Genomic DNA, 19,692 nt, shown 5'->3' on the forward strand with positions numbered 1-19,692 from the left:
AGAGCCCTTGTCTAGGCAGCTTGGTTGTAGATAGCATAATCCAAAGTTGTGGTATTCCGTGGCAATCATCTTCTGGAATATCGCGAGCACTTAGTGCGGGCCGGGTCGTCTCTGTGGATGGCGGGTAGATCTACTAGAGCAAGTTCAAACTTCAAATATGCGAAATGCGGACACAGAAGGTTGGTGTGGAGCTCAGATATGCAGGGGAATCTGAAGGGGCAGCGGCGAATCGTCCAATAAACAACCCAAACCTTAATTGTTCATCGACAGACACCCGTAATATCTAGGCGAGTTGGCGAGCTGCTCAAGCTGTTTCAGGGTAGTACCGTATTCCCTCGCAAAAGTCGACTGTGGATCTCCCCTAAGTTATACCCGGTTTTGATCGAAAGAAGCAATAAGCTAACTATCTCACGTTAGCATGCTCACAACCGTGTTCAGCGAGGGGATATGGTAATGGGAGAGCCGAAGCAGGAATAAGCCCCGGTTTTAATGCGGGTTGCGGACGCAAGGTGCGGATGCAAGGTGCGGACATAGATCGTGGAGAAAAGGATCCGACGCCATATACTCGTACATAAAGGTACACGCGGATCGCCCGGCAAGGAATGCAAGTTGCGGATGCACAAAGCGGTGAATTTCCTCGTCGTCTCTCCTTGACCCAGCAACTGTCATCGCTTGTATTCGTCAAGGCGCGGGGACACCGTTTCGTCACCCACTCAGACTGAGGTCTGCTTCGCGGAATGTTCATTAGCCCTATAACCTGTCTGGCAATGTAGAGACGATGAACCAACCACGAAGAGACTCTGTGAAGGCCCCCGTTGTCTGTCTCCCCTGCCGCAAGCAAAAGCGTAAGTGCGATAAGGCGCTCCCGAGGTGCTCGCTCTGCGTGAGGTAACGTTAGCCTGAAATGGCGTTGCCTCGGGATGAATTGCTAAACAAGCCATTACCCAGGCTCTGTCGAGAATGTAACTACACTGAGGCGGCACCCCCGAATTCTGAACATCTGACGCTATTACGCTCTTACCAGCTTACCCCATTCGCCCCGGCTTTAATCAAGGAGAACATTAAGCAGCAGGCGTTTGGTCTTACCGGTGGAGAGAGCGGCTGCCGTGCTTGCTGCATAAAGTATTTCGAATCTATTCACCATTGGTTTCCCGTTTTGTCTAAACCGAAGTTTATGGGGAGACTGCCAGAACTCTGTAGAGCTCCCAGTGCAGGGCAGAGCCTTCTTGTGCTGTGCATGCTTCTTCTCAACACTCCTCCGACTGAATCTGGAATATTGGGCCAAGCAAGGTCGCTCTACGCTTTAGTAAAAAGCTCAATCGCTCTAATCCAAGCGGCATATGAGGCTTCACTTGAGCTGCTACAGTCTCAGGTACTTGTGAAGCTATTTGAAGTCAGCCACGGTATATATCCAGCGGCTCATGATACAAATATAGCAAACACGATAAGAGCACTAGCGTCAACGAGCTATGGTAGATTGCACCTGTGGGAGAATAATCATGAGGGCGGCTTGGTCGCAACAGAAGAAGTTGCTCGAATCTGGCAGGCTGTTGTAATACTGAACAGGTCAGTAGATCCTTCTCCGTCACATCTTCTACAATTGAATTAGCTATAGATCAGAATCTGTGAGTTCCTACGACTAACATTTGGACAGGTATCTTGGTTTGCAGAACTCGTCAACCAAATATCGAACAACGGAAATACTATCACCCACTCAGTTGTTTCCTACCGATGGTTTGAAGAGCGGTATGGTGGGAGCTACGAGGTATGATAAGGGGTTATTCTTCAAATGCATCTGAACACTGACATTATTGCATAGCGCCGCCGATTTGTCTGCCAGTAAAACACCTCTTGCCAGCCTAGTCGAAGCCTCTCGTCTGCTCGAACAAGCCTTAACTCATGTCAATAATCCCACCATTCGCCAGGATTTCAACGCGGCCGAAGCTATTCAATTGATAAAAACCGTCATTGCCTACAAACATGTTTTGACAGAGTCCGAAGTCACATCTCCTAGTCGACTTGCTAGCCAGGTCGATATCTGCAACAGGTAAGCATCTCCAAATACCTTCTCATTAGGCGATCATGAAGTAATGTGGCATATCATAGTGCCCTCCTTTCCGTCTTCGAGCTTGGAAATCACCTCAAAATACCCCAGGATATCTCTTGTCACTTTTCTTCGGGATTGTTCCGAGATGCCCTGATAAACGAGGTTGTCAGCGCGGCTAAACAATTTGAGGGAAGCTTGGCGCCTACGAACCTCTCGGATCTCTGTCCATTTTCACTCCATCCGATCCTCAAAGCGGCAGTAATACTTGCTTCCAGCTCAGAAAATTCTGATGAGTTTCATCGTCGTCAGTCTATAGAGTCTCTCAAAAGTGTCTTAAATCACTCAAGTAAGAGGTGGTATATAGCAAGTAAGTTGGATTATCTTGGAGTCTAAACTGGCTGCGATCCGCTGACAATACCAGAGCACTACGTCATGGAATTACAAAGCGTAGACTCCGGAACAGTAACAACATAGTTGCATGCGTGCATCTGAAATCTTTCAAAGAAATCGGCCAAATGTGAATGTAGTAAGTATACTTAGCATGCGGACATTATGTCAAACCACTTCTTCACATTGGTATACTTGTCCGTGATATCCTTGTAGCCGATATCTCTAGGGACCTGGCCGTACGGCATGTGGAAAATGACAGCAACCGTGAATTTCATCACCACCGATAAAAAATCAAGCTTGGGAGGCCGCAGGTTGTGACAAATGGAATGGCGTCGAACGGCGCGAAGTGCAAGCATCTGGAATTAAACGTAGCCCTGTCGAGATAAAAACAGAGCCCCGAGAACACGAGAACAATAAAGCTCTATGGTCTAACGCAAAAAGATAAATCAACAGATAAAACAAGTCCGAAAGTACCGCATTAGCTGGGTATGGAGGATACATCGATGTTTGTATAGCTAGCGCCAGCGACATTGGCGGGTACCTTTTCAATGAAGAAGGTCCTCGACTTTGCAAGCCATACCATGAAGCTTGGCACAGACCAGCCAAACGCTGTTCCGACACCACCCTTTGGCCCAATGGGAACAAACTGGAAATCTCCAGGGTCCTGCTTGTACACTTTCTCGGCCAGGGGTGCTTTCACCTTGGCTTTCTTGGTCATGTCAGCCCAGAGCGAGTACCCGAGGGGGGCGATAGCTCGATGAACATCGAGGACGTTTCTCTTCGAGTACGATGCCACGTCGCCAATGGCATAAACGCTAGCTGGAGCACTTGTCACACGCAAGGTCTCAGGGTCGGTGATGACGGATCCCCGGGTATCCAGCCATTCGGCTGGCAAGAAGCTCGTATTAGGCGTACCACCCGTCGCGTCAATGTATAAATCAACCTCCCTGGTGGTGCCATTGTTCAATTCCACCAGCGTGGTACCATTCGCCGTCTTGGACGCAGAAGTAACCTTGGCCATATGCACCGTCTTAACCTTCAACCTGCGCAGGTGTGATTCCGCCGACGTTCCAACTCCCTTATGCGACAAATTGGAGAGGAGGCGAGTGCTGCCGGAGAATAAGGTGATATCCTTGCCGTGCCAATGGTAGGCAATTTCGCCGGCTGTTTCGACGCCTGTGGGGCCACCGCCGGCGATTAGGATCGTATTTGCTTTGGAAATGGCTGCATTGGTGTCGCAAATAGCGTTGCTTGTGACTGTGTGTGGTCCGTGGAGAGTCCAAAGGGGACTGGCGCTTGTCGTTCCTGTGGCGATAATAAGTGAGTCGTATGGGATCTGTATCCTGTTCTCATCGGTATCGGTGACACCCTTGACCGTGACTAGCTTCGTTGAAGGGTCAAGTGCTATGGCTTCGCCTTGGACAAATGCATATAGGTCGCCATAATCTTGAAACGCGCCCGCGAATGGCATTGAGACCTTGCTGACCAGTTCAGGCCGGGCAATGGCGCGAGGGGCACCGACTTTGAAGAAATAGTGAGTCGATGGCGATACAATAGTCAACTTGCACTTCTTGTCGGTGTTGCTCGCCACTGACGGTATAATGTGTCTCAAAATGTAATGACTGATAGCCAACCCGGCAAAGTTGCTGCCGAGAACTACGATGTTATGGGTTGACGAGGACATGATGGTAGTGAAAGAAGGCAGATCAATGCATATAATGAGAGTAATGTGGAATTGAAATGCTGGATGGATAGTTATTTTGACAAAACAGCAATAGTAGAGTTGGTATTTATGCCAACGGCTTTGCCCGCCGAACCAACGCATCAGCCCTCCAACGACCCGTTGGTATGTCCCAAGCAGTGATGGTCGGAATTAGGGGTGCTTTGAAATGCTCTTGAGATTGAGAGTTTGTTCCAGAGGTATTGACGTACTGTAGATATCGGCAAACTAAGCCCGCACCCTGCATCCGCATTTTAGGTCCACCCCATGGTGGCGTCATCGCCGACAGTCGGTTGGCAAAGAGATACCACGCGTTGCATGGAGATTACTTGTAGATTATTAATATTTAACAAGTAATGATAACCAAAGGGAACCCAAGGTTACAAATGTTATAAGAGTAAGGTGGTTTTGATTACCGTTATCCTTCAATACTAAATCCAAAATCAATGGCTTTTCCAATTAAAGTAGGGTTGACAAGCTCCTCGACAGTATTGACTAATTCTGTCAGTAAAGAGTCAATGAATGCTATATCTGCATGATTTCCAACCAATCCAGCATTTAGTCTCCCCTGTCTAAGGAAAGAGACTGCCTTAAGGGGATAAGCCGCGTCACCGTGTGGATTGGAAATATCGACTCTGCAGCTTCCATTGGCAAAAGGCATATGATCAAAATCCTCAAAATCTTGATGGTGAACAATGGAGTCAAAAAAGTTTGCTCCCGAGGACCACTCTGCACACTGTTTAGCTATTTTTTGGAAGCCAACAAAGTCATGAGCAGCAGATTCGGCGGTTTGATTCTGAACGAATCGTAAGAGATCCATTGCGGACCATCCGGGTTTCAAGATGACTCTAATGGGTGCGAACTGATAGCATGGACCCATCACATTCTCTGTGTTCATTTGGTCAATATTTCGACCAGATGTTACCCCTCCAAAAGAGACGTCTGATTTGCGAAGTCTACGAGCTATCACCAGAGCAAATGCTGCAGTAAGCACACTGGCTGTGGTAATGCCCTCAGGTGCCTTGGAGACACTGGTTTGTCTTGACAAGAATACTGCGCTGTCTGTATTTGTTTTCGACTTGCCAGGAAGAATTGAAAGTATCGAGCCACTAAGAAGATTACTCCAGTAGTCCAACGATCTTTTTTGTAATCCCTTGTTTTGGATTCGTGCAACATAAGAGCTGAATGGTTCAAAGTTTACCACTTCTTCTCCAGCGTACAATGTTTCCAAATCTCGAAGCAATCGAGGCAGGGATACTCCGTCATATTGGGCATGAGATAAGCCTAGGACAAGGCAACTTTTGCCATCTCGGGTTTGGATATAAAACATCTTGATGAATGGCGATCCAAGGAGAAAATCGGACTCGATATCATTCGTGCAAAGGTTCGTGACGAACTCACCAAGGTCTGCACCTGTTGTCTTCATTGTCACTGGAACGTTAATCTCGTCCAAGACAACCTGAAATAGAGTTGAGTTGTGCTCAACATATACTGTGCGCAAAATTTCATGAGTTTTGACAAGATTTGCACAAGCACGCAGCAGTTTGGTTTGGTCTATTGAGCCCTGGTCGAAGTACAACATCGTGTACTGTATCGATGTGCGTGGCCTCTGAATGGTTGCTCCAACGTCTAATGCCTGTGAATCCGTCACACCGAATACATCTTTGATGCTCCAGTTTGGATTGGCAAGCTTTGGGCGAATATATTCAGAGAGAAAGAGATCTATGTCGATAGATCCCAACATTGAAAATGGTCTGTAAGACCATGTATCCTCTTTGAGCAATTCGTTAACCTTTAAAACCGTGGCAGCGTCGCGAAGGCGCATGTGTCGAAATACATCTGCTACACTCATTCCATGTCCATTCTTACGAAGATTCGACGTTAGTTTCATAGCTGATACTGAATCGCCGCCTAGGCGGAAGAAATTATCGTCAACGTCAATTTGATCCAAATTGACATTAAGCACTTCTGCCCACGCGGATCGTAGGATATCTTGCGACGCCGTAAGATTTGCCGGGCTCACGATTTTCGACCATTCTTTCGTGAGACTTTCGCGTAGCTGAGAAGCTATACTCTCAGAGATGTTGGACGCAAGCTGGCTAACTAAGCCGTGATCGATTTTTCCCTGTGTGATGGGCATTTTCTCTACAACGACGTACGCATAAGGCACCATATGCGACGGCAAAGAATTCCGAATGCGTTTGTCAAACCTCTTCAATACCCCAGCAAAGTTGGCAGATATAGTTGCACAGATAGCAGTTTCAAAAGGTTGTGAGCCAGGCACTGCACAACTCACTTTGCACCCTTTTGGTAGCAACTCAACATTGTCCTTATCCAAGGGCTGTTGTTCTATAAACACAACCAGCCCTTCATCTAAAGGCTGCTTTTTCTCAATAGGTGACGGGTGATATAAAGCCGCAGCAGCGATGACAGATGGGGACAGTAACTGAGTGAAATGCGCCTCAAAGTCTGTGATGTCCACCGAATGACCATTGACAGGTACAATGTTTTCAGTTCGACCCACAAACACTAATTTGCCATCTTCTTGTAGCTGAACTATGTCTCCTGTTGCTCGAACTTGACCTGATCGACCGGAAAACTGAGAACTCCCAGCTAAGAGCCAGCCAGGAGACTCCATCGCTTCAGTGGTGAACAAATGTGGTCCTTCAAGCCAAAGTTCACCAGGGCAACCGATGGGCGATAAAAGGGATGGGTTTTGTGGAATGCACACCCAAGGAACTTGAAATGGAGGATATGTAGATCCTGGTTGTGTTTCTGCGCCTGCCCTAATCTTCCCAGACGCCTGATCGAAAGATACCGGTGGGAGTTGATTGAAGCCCCAAATATTATTCAATTCAGCTTCTGGGAGGCAAGATATCTGGTCGACTCTTTTCCCGAGATCGCTCATAAGGTGTGAACAAGCTGTCTCTAGTTGTGCCATCATTCGTTTCATCTGGCTGATATCTATCAGGCTGCTATCGAAGCTTGCACAGATCCTGAATCCATCAGGGTTCATACTACATGCTAGCATAACGGGATAAGGGTTGAAATATAACGCTTCTCGAACAACATCTCCGTGGGCAAAACCAAGATCAGTGCCGTCGTATTCCAATTCCGGTTGTATAACCAGACCTGTTCCTGCTTCACAAGCATGTTGGGCATCTGGGTGAACCTTTCTGATGTTTTGCATGCCTATGTGTTGATATGGAGTACGAGCGAGAATAGCTTGCTGGACAGCCTTCAAATAATCATTGACGGATTTTGTCCGGTCAATGCGTATTCGGATAGGTACAGTAGCAATCAATGGACCAATAACGCCCTCCACACCAAGCAGTGGAATGTCTCGACCCGTGAGTGTCTCTCCAAAGACGACATCATCGCCATGAGTAAACTGTGAAGCGACTAGGGCCCATGCGCCACGGATAACGGTCGCTAGAGTAAATGGAAAGCCGATAGTTGACTTTATGTTTATTTGATACTCGAAGATGGTATCCGGATTTGGTAAAAAGTCTCTGGAGGGTAGGCGAGGGAATTGAGGGCCTATTGCACCATCAAGCTCTCTGCTCCAAAACTCTTGCATCGCAATCTGATCGGTGTCGCGAACATACTTGACAAAGTCTCGCATAGTTGTGAGTGCTGGCTGGTGAGGCAAAGCACTTCCGTGTTGTAATGCTTCGCGAACCTTTCCAAGTATGATCGGCTCTGACCATCCATCGTAGAGTACGTGATGCACAGTCCAAACCATATATTCTTTGCCATCTCCATTGTTATTCACAATAGCATATCGAGCGAGGCTTTGCCCGAGATCCATCCCAATGGCTCTATCGTCTTCAAGATACTGATCAAGATCTGTGGAATGTTTCCACGATATCTTCTCTTTTAGAACAACTTGCTGAAGCCCAGGGTCTTGGAGTTGAGCTAAGCGTGTGCGTAAGATGGGGCTTACATCAACAACCGACTCCCATGCTTTTTTCCACTGTTCCAAGTTTACATTAGGCGGGATACAAGCAACGCGCTGGGCGATATAAGGCTTCGTCGATTTGAGAGAAAACGTAAACAAAGATTCCTGAGTTGGTGTACAGGGGTAAATATCCTCAATAGCGGCTTCATTTGTCCCACAAATGCGTGATGCCTCCAATCGAGCACTATCAGCAAGCTGAGATATCATGGAAAACTCCGGAACTGTGATCTTCGCGTCGTAATCGCATATGAAGACAGCATTTGCCATTTCCGAGAGGGTTGGATTGGCAAATGTTCCAGTCACGCTAAGATCCAACCCTCGATCTCTACATGTAGACACCAATCTCATGGCTGCCAAAGAATTGCCACCTAACGCAAAGAAATTGTCTTCCTGGGTGATTTTGTCTGGGTCCAACTTTAGGATGAAAGCCCAAGCCTGTCGTAGGCGTTGCTCAAGGTCACTAAGCGCCCGAGTTGCCGTGCTCTTCGCGTTTTTATCAAGCTGCTTCAAGTCCACTGTGGAACCAAATTCTCTCAGACGCTTTCGGTCAATTTTTCCTGATATCAACGTTGGAATAAAGTTGATCGGTATGTATGCGGTTGGAATCATATACCGAGGCAATACTTTCACCACATCGGTGTTGGCTTTCAACATTGTTTCGCCCAAATCTCCAGAGACGCAGGCCAATTCTAACTGGCGATTGTCGCTTGCCTTTCCGACGTGTTGTGCAATGAATACCACTAAAGTCGGTTGGGCCGCGGATCCGGCTGGCGTAATCACCTCAGATATCACGCTGATCTCTGAGGGGAGCCTAGCTTTCAGTTGGCTCTCTATTTCCCCCAACTCAACCCGCTGGCCACGCAACTTGACCTGAGTGTCTTTCCTGCCCATGAAGATGATCTCACCAGAACTGTCAGGAGCATACTTTCCAAGGTCTCCAGTCTTGTACAGACGACCTTGGCGGCCGCTATGTTGACCGTGGCCTGATACAAGCCACGACGGATCTTGAATGAACGCAGCGGCAGTCTTTTTGGGATCATTAAGATAGCCTTGCCCAACAATCGGGCCTTCCACAAGCAGCTCACCCACTGCGCCTACTGGCATTAGTGACTCGTGGTCATCTGGGTCCACAATCCAAATAGCGGCGCCATTGCCTGGCCCAATGGTGATGTAGTCCCGATTCGCAGCTGCATTGCTATTCACAGTACAGCCAATGGTGCATTCACAGGGGCCATATCCTATGATAATCCTAGCATACTGGCCCCAAAGCGCAACATCACTGACGGAAGCCGCTTCACCCCCAAGACCCAGTCCTTCGAGCGACGCAATGACGTCCAAGTCTAATATTCGAGCAACTGAAGGGGTGAGACCCGCGTAGTTCACGTTCATACTTCGCATAGCTGTATTTATGTCGTTGAGTCTGTCTTCATCCGATGGAATGCAGAGACAGCCGCCGTTAGCCAATGTTAGTATCATACTGTCAATACTAACATCGAAGGCGTAGGACGCGAAATCGAGAACCCGGGAATTGTTGTTGTAACCAACTGCTTTAGCCCGAGGGAAAGCACTGCTGGAATAGCTGCGGTGGGATACTTGCACTCCCTTGGGAGTGCCTGTACTTCCAGATGTAAAGATGATGTACATGAGCGTTGATGGATGCACAACCGGTAGAGCGGGAAAGGCTACGAAGTCCTCAAAGCAAGCAAATGTATCTGCTTCCAAAATAATAAAATCCCCATGTGGGAGGATGTCCGCAGCTAAATCATACTGGTTTCGAGAGACAACCATTGTCTTTGCATTAACTTGTTCTGCCATATTTCGCAAGCGGGCAATTGGAAGTGCTGGGTCCATAAGCACCATTGTTCCTCCGGCTTTCATTACAGCCAACACAGCAACAACAGTCCATTTTGACTTTTCGAAGCACAGTGGAAGGAATTCGTGTGCTTCAACACCCCGCTCTCTGAGTAAAAAAGCCAGAAGAGACGAGCATCGATCAACTTCGGCGTAAGTCAAGCTGCCGTCCCAAGATAGAATTGCCACCTTGTCTGGAGATTCTTGAGCTCGTCCGGAAACTATATCATGCATGCAGCAGTCGTATGTCTGCGGAAGAAGATGATTCCACTGCCATATTTGATCCATATCGTGCGGGAATGGATGAAGAAAGCCCTCAATAACCGCATCATGGTTCGAGATGCACATTCTGATGGTATGGCTCAATGCTTCGGCGTATTGCGTTATTACATATTGAGAAACATTTTCGGAGGTGCGTGCGGGGAGTATCCGGAGATGGCCGTTCATATAATATGTTTCGAGGTATAGGGTACTCTGTTCTCACTCGTGTTAGCTATGAGATCTCTTTCAACTAGACGCAATTGATCGTCTTACATCATCTTTAGCCTTATTATTTTCATTGAGCCGGTATTCTGTACTCAATAAGAGAGAAACGGGAGTCGAATATCTCTCAAGAGACTGTAATACGGCCCCGGTCATATACTTGGAGATGGCAACGGTGGCTTGGCCGACGGTACTTTTCAAGTTCTCCAATACTTTATTCGTTGAGAGTTCCCCTCTGGCCAATTTGCTCTCAATCTCAGGCTCTTGTGTTTGATATATCCAGCCACAGCTAGCTTGCCTATCTTCCTTCATCCTCAAAAGGACAATAAGCCATGATAGGAGAAGGTATTCATCCTTCATCCCTGTTGGAGTTGATGACTCTTTCGCGGAAAGATTAGGAACCTCAAAGCTCCCAGGTATGTAGACATTCTCTAAACTGGATGGCATAATGTGCTTGTATGTCCAGTCTGGAGCTGGCTATAAAGTTGTGAGGAAGTTAGATCAAAACAAAGTGATGAAAATGGAAAGAAACAAGCTAATATTCCCTTTAGAGGTATTGGTATAAGATGAAAAAAAGATTGAAGTAATCCAGTTGCGCGCCATATAGTTATGGCTTTGAGCGCGTCTCGCGGCTTTGGAAATAGGGTATTATTACCAAAGTAAACGAGCGGCTCAGCTGAGAACGGCCGAGTCTCTTTGCATACAGCTGCGAGTTGATTCTAGGCGAGCAATCAAAGAACGAAGAGTACAAGTGCCAGTGTTTCTCTCGTAACCATTAAAAAATACCGCAGAAATACAGAATACATCGCATAGAGTTTCCACATATACACCTTATACGCCTTACATGGTTGCCAAATAATTCTCATATTTATTTTGCCTTTAGTATTTTGACTGATAAAATTCCACAGTACTGTACGCTATTGACACATAACATGGACATCGGTATATTCTTAGCGCTTGCTTTAGAAACTTGTTCTCATGAGAACGGAGCACGCATGTAATAACAGCCAATGTCGCCACACAGTTGATACTAAACTGTAGTATCCACAATGTTCACTAAAATACAGTATTCGGACATCCATCATGCCCCCCCTGCACTACGAGTACTTTGTATGTGCCGTTGGGTCACAGAACCAGACTCTGCGCTGGCTTTACCCGACTCTTGCCGGCAATCCGTGTGTTGGCGGCTTGGCGGGACACGAGATAATCTAATCAGATCCGCTGAGTCTCGTGTTCATGAAGCTACTAACCATTCCATCTTATCAGATGCAGTAGGCCGGCAATAGCTCCCAGGTTGCCAGGATTTATCACGCCAGCAGTAGTAGATTGCTGTTAGTTTCATCTAGCCATTTATTAACCGGTGAAAATTTTTTCTCTAGAGGATCCCGTTCACGGAACAGACAGATGCATGATGCGATGTCGGAATGTTGCAATGAACCTCGTAACGTATCGGAAACAAGACTGTACAAATTGACCTCTCACATTTCTTTGACACTTGAAAGGTGGAAATTGCAAACGAAAAAGCCCAGACAGTAGCACTCTAGCATTCGACATACTGTCTATTACAAGATGTACATGTACTCAAAATTCTGGCCCAAAGGGGGGCATTCTGGGATTTTACACCACTATGTAGGTAATTGTGCCTGATAAAGTAGCTATACAGGCTAATGGATGCGAATAACAGACAGAAACTCTGGTCACATTTGAATATACATCTAGTGCTACGCGCCAGCCTCATAGCATTCTGTTTGTTGGCGGCCTTGGAGATGGCCTTGCTACAACGTCATACACCGCAGACATAGTGCGGGCGCTACAGCCAACTGAATGGTCATTCTTCACCCTGAATCTCACATCGTCCTACCAAGCATGGGGTCTTGGGCATCTTGACAGAGACACCGATGAGATTGCTCAATGCATAAGATATATCAAGTCTTATAAAAATGCCAAATATGGGCATAGCAAGCTTATCCTTATGGGTCATTCAACGGGTAGTCAGTGTGTAATACACTACCTCAGCAGGCCAAATCCTCACACCTTTGAACCACCCTTTGATCCCGAACTTCAGCATGTCGAGCGCCTAGCTCTTGATGGAGCAATAATGCAGGCAGCAGTGTCTGATAGAGAAGCGATTCAATGGGTCTTGCATCATGGAATTGGCGGCAGGTCACCAAACCAAGTTAAAGCTGTCTATGAGAAACTAGCAGCGATGGCTAAGGAGGCTGCCGTCAGCGACCCATCTTCTGATACCATGCTACCCATCTCGATGACTTCACAGATTGGATATCCGGCCAATACTCCTCTCAGTAGCCGAAGATTCCTGAGTCTTACCAGTCCGGAAAGTCCCAAGTCACCTAGCGACGACGATTTATTTAGTTCAGATTTGACTGATGAACAACTGGGGAAGACATTCGGAATGATCAACCAACGAGGGCTGTTGAAGCATAAGCTGATGGTCTTATTGTCTGGGGCTGATCAGTCAGTGCCGGATTGGATTAACAAGGAGGAACTGCTGGCTAGATGGAAGAAAGCCACTAATTTGAACAGTTCGGTGGAAATATGGGATGAAGAGCATAGTGGATTAATACCTGGAGCATCCCACGCCTTGAGCAATGATGACCAAGAAGAACCACGAAAGTTCCTTGTTGGAAAGGTCCTTGAGTATTTGGAGACACTGAACTGAAAATAAGGGGAAACGATAGTGAGAAAAATGTTATTATTTGTACTTGAAAAGCTATCCATCCAACGTGAAATACCCATCTTTCTAGGAAACAAGCTCTATATTACTCGGCAACAGACTGGTGCATCACGTTCAACCTATACGTCGGTGATCTCTTGAACAGTTCTTCATGTAGCCCGTAATCAACACATTGACCTGACTCAATAAGGAAAATACGGTCTGCTTTTCTTATTGTGTATAAGCGATGCGCAATTGCGATCACGGTGATTCCTTTCGTTGCCTTCTCAAGACCATCTTGCAATAGCCTTTCTGATTCAGCATCAAGCGCACTCGTCGGCTCGTCTAAAATGAGAAGCTTAGGTTTACGAACGAGAGCCCTTGCGATCGAAAGCCTTTGTTTCTGACCACCCGAAAATTGGTTACCATTAGGTCCACAAAGAGTCTGGTAGCCGTTGGGTAGATCTTGAATAACATCATGGATGTTGGCGAGTTTACACGCCTCTTCAATCTCCTTTGCCGAGACGACTTGTCCTGGTCTAGCGCCAAGAGCGATGTTGAACTCGATAGTTCCTTCAAACAGCACATTTTCTTGTGGCACCAAAGCGATTGTATCACGGAAGGATACACCACGGCTGGCCGTCACATCGAAGCCGTCTATTACAACGGATCCGGACTGCGATGTGTACAAACGTTCGACCAGTGAAATTATTGTGGACTTTCCCGCTCCGCTTGGGCCCACGAGAGCACAAAAACTACCGGCAGGAATTTCCATGCTCAATCCTCTCAGCACCTCGACATTTGGACGAGCAGGATATGAGAAGTGTACATTGCGAAACTGTACGGTCGAGGCAATATTGGAGCCTGATTGGAAGCTATTCGCCTCAGTTATTGCCTCGAGATCTTTAACTGCTGAGGGCCCCGTGCTTGACTGCATAAGTTGAGGATCCCCCTGCATCTTTGCCGATCCCATATTGACAAGGCTCAAAATCCTTGCCATTGCAGCCCGGCCACTAGAAAGCTCCGGAGCAAGGGCAAACATTTGACTCCATAGCATTGCGCTGACAAGAAGAGAGAAGACGACAATGAGGAATTGGGTTTGTGTATAGGTACCTGCGAGAATCTGTTTTGATCCCCACCAATAAGCCAATGCATTCACGCAGTTTCCAAGGAAGTAGGTAAGGGCTTGCCAAAAGCTTGCTTGCAGAGTGACTTTGAAGGTTTCTTGACGCGGGCCTTTGAGTGATCGCCGATAAACATTTAGCGTCTCATGTTCAAGAGACAGTGACGAGATTGTCTTTATGGATGCGATTGCTTCTGTGCCAATATCAACAGATTTGCTGTACGCATTCTCGTGGCGCTCCTCAAAGTTACCAAGAACGCGGAGCTCCATTAGGCCAGCTCCGAGAAGAAGAGGCACCAATGCTAGGCAAACAAGTGCAATTTTCCAGGCAATAATATGCGTCAAGACAATTGCCGCGATGAGGTTAATCGTAATCGAAAATAGGGTGCCAATAACAGAGCCACTAAGTCCAGCTAATGCACTGCCATCCCTGGTAATATAGGAGAGAAGTAAAGCAGGTGTCCGCCCGTTAGATTGGTGCCACTGGAGATCTTGCTCAAACAGCGAGCGGAATGACAAAACTCGCGCTGAGTAGACAATTTGCTCCGAGACCCATCCAAACCCGGTCCAACTGACGATGTTGGCAAATAGCTCGATGATGGCGAGAACAAAGAACATGAGCCCATAAAAGTTGCCGCTTGATCGAATACTCGACGGGCTTTTGCAAATGTCCAAGCTACCTACGGTGTTTCCAAATATTACGGCCTCGCCAGAGAATGCACCACCGACGATAGTAGAGCCGATAAGTGCAGCTGCCACCATAAGAATGTGTGGCCTCAATGCCGGTGCGTATCCTTTGAGTAGCGCCCAGAAAGACGTGGATGGGGTTTCGGGTTCATCTTCTATCTGGGGGAAAGAGGTTTCTGCATCCTGAGTATCTGAAAGCCGGGAGTCACCCGCCTCGTCAAGATCATCGTTTAACACAGCTGCACTACCCTTTTCAGAGACGACATCGATATCAGTGACTGATGTGCCATCCAGTATGCCAGAATCGCCTCTTAGGCTGGCAGCTTCATTCTCATCGGTTGTAGTTGCCAGTGTTTGCAGCTTAACCAGGTCGGCATAAGCGCCACTTTTTTCCATCAAGGCCGAATGGCTTCCCTCCTCGACAACTCGTCCCTTGTGCATGACTATGATGTTGTCTGCATTTTTAATAGTTGACAAGCGATGTGCAATGGTGAGTATGGTCCTGCCGCCCGCAATCTTGGAAATAGCTTGTTGGATTCTCTGTTCGCTTCGCGAATCCAAAGCCGCGGTAGCCTCGTCCAAGATCAGAACAGCAGGGTCCTTGACAAGGGCTCTTGCTAGAGCTACTCTCTGTTTTTGACCACCACTAATGAGTCGACCACTCGATCCCACAAGTGTAGCATATCCATATTGTAGCTTTTCGATGAATGAATCTGCATCTGCAAGGACTGCCGCGTTTCGAGCCAAGGCAACGATTTTGACAACTTGAGGGCCACGTTCCTCCGCTGCAGCCAACAAATCTTTGCCCTCTCTCACTTCGCTTGCAAGATCAGCAAGGCTTGAGCCAAGGAGTATCGGCTTCAAATCTGAATGGTCGGATTTGCTGGAATTAACCAAGCCATGCGAAATGTTTTCTAAAATCGAACGATCAAGTAGAGATGGTTCTTGCTGGACCAAGCTTATGAAGCTTCTCATAGTGCGAGTATTAAGATCTTTAATGTTGTAGTTGTCAAGTAAGATCTCTCCCTTGGTAGGGTCAAACAATCTTGTCACGAGACTAGCAACCGTAGACTTGCCACTACCTGAAAGACCGACAATAGCTGTATGCTTCAGGGCGGGAACAGAGATGTTGACTTGGTCGAGGACGATAATCTCTGGCCTGGAAGGATAAGTGAACGACACATTCTTGAGTTCAAAATACCCCGCCACTTGGGATGGTGTAAGGCCGGAAGTTGAAGTGCCATCGATCAACGGTTCACGATCCATATCCTCACGAAGCTTCTCGAAAGAAGCAACAGCCGCCATGAAGAGGTGAACAAACGGCGCAACCTGACTCAAGAGTAATGTAGCTATGAATGCGTGTCAATATTTTCTTCCGCAGCGCTCTGTTGATGTTGATGACAAACCTTCGACTAGAATGAAAATCACTGTGAATGTAGAACCGACTGTGACACCGCCAGACTTGTGGCTGACTAAATCCGCGATACTTTTACTTCCCTGCCAAAAGGCCAAGGCATTTGCAGAATAAGCGACAAAATACAGCACTCCAGATTGAATTCCGATAGCCAGAGCCTTCTTCAAGCCTTCTCGTTTTGACGATTTAAGAGCATCGGAGAACTTCTCTTCCAGGCGGGCGTTGGCACCAAAAGCTTGCACAACGGTGATATTGGAAAGAGCCTCCGAGGCAATTGAAGCAGCTGTGGCGGCATAATCGGACATCAGCCCGGCGTATTTCTCGATGAAGTGGCTTCCAACAAAAGACATCAAGAAATACGCCGGAACTAGTGAGATCAACATGGCAGCCAGGTCATGGTCTTTGACAAAAGCAACGATGTATGCCGTTACAAAAAAGGATACACTCGCGAGACATATTCCCACCTTCTCAGATGTGCCTGAGCGTATTGTCTGGATATCTGCACTTATTCGAGAGGCGACTTCTCCGGGAGGTAAATTGTCGAAATACGAAGGCTCTTGTCGAAGGAGGTTTTGGAGATAGCGCTCCCTAAGTCTTTGCGCCAACCGAGCACCGTACGTACTCCAACAGAAGAGATGGGCACCTATTAGGACAAATTGCGCAATTGCCAGATAGAATATTGTGAGTATCTTGCTATTGATCCCACTCTGGAGATCTGAGGCAGACCCAGACTCTTCAGTCTCGGCACACGTCGCTGCATTAAAGTCGTTGAGGAGTTGACCGAAGATAACCCCAATCAATGGGAACGGAACACCGGAGGCTATTGCGCACACTGTTCCACAGAAGAGCATTCCAGCATCAAGCCGTGTAGGATTTCCAGCCAATATGAGGCGAGGATAACCTCCAAGCTTGTGTATCAGCCCCATGGCGCCTAGAAGCGAACAATGGTCCCTTAAAACAGAGACTCTGCCACCGTTCGCATTGAGCGTGAGCAAACAAAATCACTACTGAGAAAGTGATACAGGGTCAGTGATCAGATAGAACTCGATTATTTATGGAAGAGTTTTCTCCTCAATACCTTTTGATTCGAGTCCACTATGCGTTGCGCTTCGAAAGTGATGACATCGCCTCAATAGCACTCCTGGATTCCGAGTTGGTTGTGAAAGGTGACACCAGGCCAAGGATGTCAAGACATTAGAACGAGCTCGGAAATTCTTCAATTATCAACCGATATCGGCTTCTCAAACCCCCTAATTAGATGTAGCAGCTCAACAAGTCAAGCCGCAAGAAAGCGTGAAGAGCTCGGTACTTCCGACGGAGTTCACATGTACGTAAATCGCGAATTTTAGATAGTGCCGCCAAGCAACTTCGTACAGGCCCACACCTCGCGTTAAATTACACCAGCACACGGGCAATGCTTGCTGCATTAGCCAAAATACAGTTGATCCACGCAGCGCGCGACAGGGGGCGAGGCGCATCAGGTTTTCTTCTAGCGCGCGAGTTAGTGGGCGGAGGCGAGACTTGGGTAGGAGAGCAACTTTGTGATACCATGGTGAGTATGATGACCTAGGAATGGGGGAAGCGGAGGGTAGAACACGGCTCAGTAAACAAATGGCGGCAATGCCATTCAGTATCTAGCAAAATTATAGCAATATTTTTTTCTTCTTCTCTTTCTTCAAGCTCAAGACTACGACAGCTCATGAAATGGAGTCATATCATCTTGTACAGTATAACCATGTTGCTACAATATTCGAGCAATAAACAAGTAATTATTTTATCTTAGACAAAACATCTATAGAGTAGGTACGTCGGGGAAGAATGGGCATCGGAAGCAATGGTCAGCCTCAGTGCTATGTACTATCCGTAGCGTAAACCTTCACTCAGAGCTTGGCATTCCACGCAGCACGATCAGCGGATTCAAGTGGCCGCTCACGTCCATCCCAGAAGAGAGGACATAGCTGGAACCACTTCTCCCTACTGCATATAGAGTGCACCGATCGTTTGTGGCCAAGATCGACATATTTACCAATAGTGAGGCCCTGAGAGTTTTCGTAAGATAAGATAGTCGAGCCAGTTGCTTTGGGTTCTCCAACAACGTTTTCTGTTCGTGGATCATCTAAAAAGCAGTAATGAATGCAACTGGAATACCACGCATTGACACGCTGGGCGCCGCGGAATGAAGCATCGCCAACAAGGGAGTGCCGTCCTCGATCATAGTCCCCCGCATCCCAATGGGCGCCGTAGTGATCCTCCTATAGAAATATGAGAAACGATGAAGAGAAAGATTGCCAGGGTTAATCATCGTCCTAGATAATTCAAATAACGAAAGTACAAAAAAGGATACTTACTTTTGCCCAATACAATTCGTAGTAAGCGAAGCGAGATTCGTCAAAGCGGCCGAATAAGCAAAGAACGTGAGGGTCAAAGTGCAATTTGCGTAGATACTCTCGGTGTTGCTCCAGCGTCCCCGTTTCATTCCATCCCTTGGCAACTCGGGGGTCGTTCTGCCATGTGTTGAAGAGCCTCAAATGTTCATCATCCTGCCAATCGACAGCTTCCAGAGAGAAATGGGCATCGATCTCTGGTATGTACCGACTATAGACTATTGAGCCCGGGCACGGCTTTGGTCGACGTGTCGGATGGCGGGTATAAACGGGCTCGCTTGGAAACTTATTCGTGATTTGGTAGTGCTCAGGCATAGGCGGGTACTGGGCCAAATTTATTCTCAAGGAATCATCAGTACGATCTCCTACAACCCAGATTGGTCGAGGGCCTGTCGGAGAGCCTGCGCCTTGCCAGAATGCACTTCGAAGAATCACTAGCTCGGTCAAAGATGCATTGTCCCCATCTACGCCAATCCGTGGCTTCGGGTGTTCTATTCCAAGACCGGTGTAAGCCAGCTCCCTCGACACCACTTGTTTCCCCTCTCCCAACATGGTGAGCCTGAAGCATTCCAGTGTCGGATAGGCCAGAAAGATTGCGTGGATCACGTTCCAAATCTGGCCCAGAGTGGGAACTGTATCACCTTTCCACTGGAAGGTAGTCGCCGGACTTCGACGCGCTCTGGCCCATGGGCTGTTGTCGGAAGGAGGTGGGCACTGATCGTCAGGTATTCTTGTCAAGTCTACCCACGAGAGAGTAGCGAGATGCAGCGGTTGCGACAGCGGTTGGCCATTTGTGGGCTCATTATCCAGTATCAAGGCAAGCTTGGTTGGTGCTGTATCGCCAACTGATCGTACTCGGTATGTTGTTAAGAACGGATGCGGGAGCTTTATAAGAGGATAATTGGTCTTTGCAACAGCGGGGGGTGCCATGGCTACTGTCGAGGAGCTTTTGTGGTAG

General features: G+C 47.5%; 5 protein-coding genes across 5 annotated transcripts; 2 read left to right on the forward strand and 3 right to left on the reverse strand.

Moving 5' to 3' along the window:
• The first annotated feature begins 504 nt into the window (after positions 1–504).
• M431DRAFT_328414 (hypothetical protein) lies at positions 505–2,718 on the forward strand. Its single transcript, XM_024914345.1, has 6 exons — positions 505–888; positions 949–1,566; positions 1,655–1,765; positions 1,820–2,047; positions 2,107–2,414; positions 2,469–2,718. The coding sequence occupies exons 1-6, from the start codon at positions 779–781 to the stop codon at positions 2,519–2,521; spliced, it is 1,428 nt and encodes a 475-aa protein (XP_024767970.1). The 5' UTR covers positions 505–778; the 3' UTR covers positions 2,522–2,718.
• A 197-nt stretch (positions 2,719–2,915) lies between these two features.
• On the reverse strand, positions 2,916–4,246 carry M431DRAFT_128366 (hypothetical protein; the record flags this gene model as incomplete). Its single annotated transcript, XM_024912368.1, has 1 exon — positions 2,916–4,246. Exon 1 carries the CDS (start codon positions 4,119–4,121, stop codon positions 2,916–2,918), a length of 1,206 nt encoding a protein of 401 aa, XP_024767971.1. The 5' UTR covers positions 4,122–4,246.
• Positions 4,247–4,575: 329 nt separating this feature from the next.
• M431DRAFT_501208 (hypothetical protein) lies at positions 4,576–10,899 on the reverse strand (the record flags this gene model as incomplete). The annotated part of the gene is made up of 3 exons (XM_024917996.1): positions 4,576–4,886; positions 5,034–10,443; positions 10,504–10,899. The coding sequence occupies 3 exons, from the start codon at positions 10,897–10,899 to the stop codon at positions 4,576–4,578; spliced, it is 6,117 nt and encodes a 2,038-aa protein (XP_024767972.1).
• A 636-nt stretch (positions 10,900–11,535) lies between these two features.
• M431DRAFT_21360 (hypothetical protein) lies at positions 11,536–13,132 on the forward strand (the record flags this gene model as incomplete). The annotated part of the gene is made up of 2 exons (XM_024913481.1): positions 11,536–11,562; positions 12,137–13,132. The coding sequence occupies 2 exons, from the start codon at positions 11,536–11,538 to the stop codon at positions 13,130–13,132; spliced, it is 1,023 nt and encodes a 340-aa protein (XP_024767973.1).
• A 100-nt stretch (positions 13,133–13,232) lies between these two features.
• On the reverse strand, positions 13,233–19,664 carry M431DRAFT_525466 (hypothetical protein; the record flags this gene model as incomplete). The annotated part of the gene is made up of 5 exons (XM_024920620.1): positions 13,233–16,285; positions 16,343–17,281; positions 17,316–17,354; positions 18,257–18,602; positions 18,699–19,664. The coding sequence occupies 5 exons, from the start codon at positions 19,662–19,664 to the stop codon at positions 13,233–13,235; spliced, it is 5,343 nt and encodes a 1,780-aa protein (XP_024767974.1).
• Positions 19,665–19,692: the final 28 nt, after the last annotated feature.

The sequence above is a fragment of the Trichoderma harzianum genome (genome assembly GCF_003025095.1).
Source record: "Trichoderma harzianum CBS 226.95 unplaced genomic scaffold M431scaffold_26, whole genome shotgun sequence".
Lineage (NCBI taxonomy): Eukaryota > Fungi > Ascomycota > Sordariomycetes > Hypocreales > Hypocreaceae > Trichoderma > Trichoderma harzianum.